Below are 4,620 nucleotides of genomic sequence, written 5' to 3'. Positions count from 1 at the left end.
TAAGAAAAAACTATTGAGTACTTTGTAAGTTATGCAAACATTGGTGAACACCCAAAACATTTAATCAGAAGATCCAGGTCTCAAGCTATAACCATGAATTTAGGAACTGACCTCCTTATTAATATTGTTAGTGTCAGGGTACCTGCATAATGAACATTTGTATACCTAACCCTGAATTGTACCCCACATCTTTAAAAAAAAATTAAAAGAAAAAAAATACTATTAGTGTCTCAAACTTCTTTTTTTTTTTTTTTCTAGTTGGAGTCTCACTCTGTCGCTCAGGCTGGAGTGCAGTGGCATGCTCATGGCCACTGCAGCCTCGACCTGGTGGGCTCAGGCAATCCTTCTGCCTCAGCCTTCCAAGTAGCTGGAACTACAGGTGTGCGCTATCTCGCCCGGCTAATTTTTTGATTTCTTGTAGAGACGAGATTTCACCATGCTGCCCAAGCTGGTCTCAAACCCCTGGCTCAGGCAGTCTTCTTGCCTTGGCCTCCCAAAGTGGTGGGATTACAGGCTTCAGCCACCACGCCCGGCCACGTCTTAAACTTCTAAGACTTTTCTGAGCTTCTCTTTTTTTCTCACTCTTCCCCCATTCCCAGCACTGGGCTGGATATAAGGGAGCCCTTCAGAAATAATTTTGCTTTAGGCTGGGCACAGTGGCTCATGCCTGTAATCCTAGCACTTTGGGAGGCTGAGGTAGGAGGACTACTTCAGGACAGGAGTTTGAGTTATTATCACACCACTGTACTCCAGCCTGGGTGTCAGAGTGAGACCCTGTCTCTAAAAACAAAAATTTAAAAAAAAATCTTGACATGACTCCCAAATGTGGGAGTATCTGCCTCAGTTTCTTCTTCCTTGTGTGCCTTTTAGGGGGCCGGGAGAACAAGATGCCTATTCTCATCTCCAAGATCTTCAAGGGGCTGGCAGCTGACCAGACAGAGGCCCTCTTTGTGGGAGACGCCATCCTGGCCGTGAATGGAGAAGACTTGTCCTCTGCCACTCACGATGAGGCGGTGCAGGCCCTCAAGAAGACAGGCCAGGAGGTGGTGCTGGAGGGTAAGCCCCAGGGCCTGCTGGTGGGCCCGTGGGGGTATTCAACTTCTCCCTGCCTCCCCCAGGCCTCAGGTGGTCCCGTCCCCACACTAAGGGCTGGGAAATGGGCCGAGTGGAAAACAGAAACAGGGCCTGGCTTACTTTTCCTCTCTTCCAGTCTTTAGCTGTGTGACCTTGAACAAGTCACTTTACTTCCCTGAGCTCTTGTTTCCTTATCTGTAAAACGAGGACTTAGCGCCTGGCTTTCTGGGTTGTTGTGCTCAGGGCAGACGGTATATGGCAGAATGTGCCACCCAGTGAGTGACCTGGGGGAGAAGAGGAACTCAGATTCTTTGTGACGGATCTGGAGGGCTCTAAACCCCAGATTCTTTTAGTGCCCAGGGACCCTAAAGCCTATACTCTTTCGGGAGAGGATTTGGCTTTTGTGTATCAGGACATCAAATACTTCCAGTGCAGATCCGAGAGGAGTTTTGCGGGGGATCTTGGCTGGATGGCTTTCTTTACTACCCCCTCACTGCCTTCTCTGAGCATCAGTTTCCCAACAGTTGTAGGCCTCCTGCCGTGGTTGTCCCGTTTCTGTCTTGCGGTGTCTCTCAGGAGGTTTCTGCTTTGTTCAGCCCTTTCCTCTGACTCTGCTCTGTCAGCCCCGGAAGCCTGTGGGGGCCTGAGGCATGTTTCTTTGGCTTGTGGCCCAGAACAGGCCCAGGGAGGTGGCGGGGGCTGACGGAGAATACTGTGGCCAGAGAAGCTGCTGAGTTGAGTCCCGTGCCCAGATCCTGGTAGGTTGTCTTGGTTTCCCCAAAGGGATCTCCAGCAGGCCATGGGAGCAAGCACACTGTGGTCCTTGGGTGACCTGTGACGTTCCCGTAGTCCTGGGCCTCTGTTCCTACTCGTTTTTGTTTTATTTTATTTTTAAATTTTAGGTATATCTATTTAAATGCTATGGATGGCTGGGTGCAGTGTCTCATGCCTGTAATCCCAGCACTTTAGGAGGCAGAGGCAAGAGGATTGCCTGAGCCCAGGGTTTGAGACCAGCCTGGGCAACTTGGTGAGACCTCGTGTCTGCAATAAATAAAAAAATTAGCCAGATATAGAGGTGTGTGCCTGTAGTTCCAGCTACTTGGGAGGCTGAGGCAGAAGGCTGAGCCCAGCAAGGCTGTGGTGACTGTGAACATGCCACTGCACTCCAGCCTGGGCAACAGAATGCGACTCCAACTAAAAAAAAAAAAAAAAAAGTGCTATGAGTACATTTTAGGAATCCTTAAAAAAGGCTGACTTCTGAGTGTTGGTCCCTAAAAGCTTAAGTAAATCAATCACATTTGAACGGCAAAGTTAAATAATGGGCTGTCACATAAATGATGTGGATATGAGAGGCTTTTCCTCCCAGGGGGGCCTCATTACTTGATATTTATACCCAGCAGTGTGGTTTGAAACCCTTAACATTCATCGACATGTCATGTTGTAACTTCTGTTGTTTGAAAGTTTAGCCTAGCAATGGCAAAGTTTCTGATGGAAGAGGTCCCCCACTCTCCTCATCTTCAGGGTGCGAATGTGTCTACCTCAGCAGTTGTGTCATTCTGAGAAGGTCGTGCCTCTAAATGTTCGCTCTTGAAGCATCTTCTGGCTTCTGTCTGCCTCATGAATGCCACGCCTTCCTCATGAAGCCAGGAAACACCAACACCTGCCACCTGCCTGATGTGGACAGCACTGGGCTCAGAAGCTAAGCCAGACCTGGGGGTTCTCCTGAAGGAGCTCACCCTCTGGTGGGGTACACAACATGTAAACTCAGTCTCCTCTATACAAACTATCTGAAAACTAGTTCCTAAAGTCTTGTCTGCTCTGTGAGAAGTTTCTGTTTGGCCTTGGGTAAGACCTTCACCTTCTTGGGGCTTCAGCTTCCCTATTAGTTGTGTTGTTTTTGTTTTGAATAGGAGTCTTGCACCATCACCCAGGCTGGAGTACAGTGGCATGCTCATGGTCACCGTAGCTTTGGCCCGCTGGGGTCAGGTGATTCTTCCACCTCAGCCTTCTAAGTAGCTGGGACTGCAGGTACATGCCACCATGCCCAGCTAATTTTTTTTTTAATTTACTACAGAGACTCAGGCTGGTCTTGAACCCCTGGGCTCAGGCAATCGTCTTGCCTCTGCCTCCCAAAGTGTTGGTATTACAGGCGTGAGCCACTGCGCCCAGCTGGTTGGGTTTAGACCAGCTCAGAGGTGACCACTAGCTTTCATTTAGTGTCAGCTCCACTGGTAGCCACTGGGAGTTTCACAATGGGGAGGATTGCGGAACTTTGTATGGGCTCAGCAGAATGGAGTTGGCATCAGTTAGCAATGTCTACCACAGCAGAGAAGAGAAAGTAATATGTGCTGTCCCAGGTTTGAGAGGCTCCAGCTCTTATGTGCAGAGACTTTTTTTTGAGTCAGGATCTCACTCTGTCACTCAAGCTGGAGTGCAGTGGTACGCTCATGGCCACTGCAGCCTCAGCCTCCTGGGCTCAGGCAATCCTTCTGCTTTAGCCTCCCGAGTGGCTGGGTCTACAGGCTTGCACCACCATTTCTGACTAAGTTTTTTATTTATTGTGGAGACGAGGTCTCACTATGCTGATCAGGCTGGTCTCGAGCTCCTGAGCTCAGGCAATCCTTTCATCTCCGCCTCCCAAATTGCTGGGATTACAGGCGTGAGTCACTGCTTCCACCTAGTCTCTTTGGAGTTGTTCTCCCGATTCAACTGTCTTCTGGAAAGCGAGCATTCTGCCTGCGACAGCTCAAAGAGGAAGGGAGAGTGGTGGCGAGGCACTAGAAATTTAGGAACCTCTAAATTGCAGGAGGGATCCGAGAAGTCTGGAGAATGGAGGATACTGGGTTGTGGCTGGTCCTGGGGATTTTAGGGAGCTTGTGGAGAAGGTCAGGGCCCAGCAGTTGCCCGCGTTTAGAGCCAGGCTTCCCTGGGAGCCTCTCTGGGGTATGTTCCCCCTCTGAGCCCAATCCTTGGCCACATTGTTCCTTACGCCCCTGCTCTTACCCCACTCCCTTCAAGGGGCCAGGGAATGACGACCTGTCCTTTGGATGTGAGCTTGGCAAGGCAGCAGGGCATCTTTCCTGAGACTTGGGACTTGGTGGATATAGAATCCCCTGCGAATGTTCTGGAAGAACAGTTGTTACCAGCAAACTCCAGGTGTCTGCCAGAGCTTCACTTCCCTGACCTCAGCTGGGGGCTCAGTTGGTCCTCAGGAAGCCCAGTTTCCTCCCAGAACTTTTCTTCTGCCAGGTCAGGGGTTTGCACACATGGCCTGAGCCTGTTCTCAAACCACAGGGCTTTGTGACTAGAGTCTGGGCCCAAGCTGGCAGCCAGCATGCCTCTGTCTGCTGCTTAGAGAGGCCCATTGTGCACAGATCTCAAGCCAGGGCCAGCCTGGGCCCGTGGAGATGAGGGAGGGGAGGGATAGCCACAAAGAAAATGCCCTTCCCTCCTCCCATCTCCAGTGTGGCTGGCAAGACGGCGACAACAGTGAGCCGGTCGTGCATTAGAAAGTATGGATAACTGATTTTTTTTTTTTTTTTTTTG

The 4,620-nt window shown here is 50.3% G+C and overlaps 1 protein-coding gene across 1 annotated transcript in view; it reads left to right on the top strand.

The window, feature by feature from the left end:
* The first annotated feature begins 866 nt into the window (after positions 1-866).
* The window catches only part of SNTA1 (syntrophin alpha 1), a 27,044-nt gene continuing 23,290 nt past the window's right edge, over positions 867-4,620 (top strand). Inside the window, exon 1 of the mRNA XM_008056314.2 lies at positions 867-1,056. Within this exon, the coding sequence (XP_008054505.1) occupies positions 888-1,056 (169 nt within the window). The 5' untranslated portion in view covers positions 867-887. The remainder of the gene's footprint in view (positions 1,057-4,620) is intronic.

Source organism: Carlito syrichta, unplaced genomic scaffold (genome assembly GCF_000164805.1).
Source record: "Carlito syrichta isolate Samal-C Ts95f unplaced genomic scaffold, Tarsius_syrichta-2.0.1 Scaffold302319, whole genome shotgun sequence".
Taxonomy (NCBI): domain Eukaryota; kingdom Metazoa; phylum Chordata; class Mammalia; order Primates; family Tarsiidae; genus Carlito; species Carlito syrichta.
This window is presented reverse-complemented; position numbering and strand designations above follow the sequence as displayed.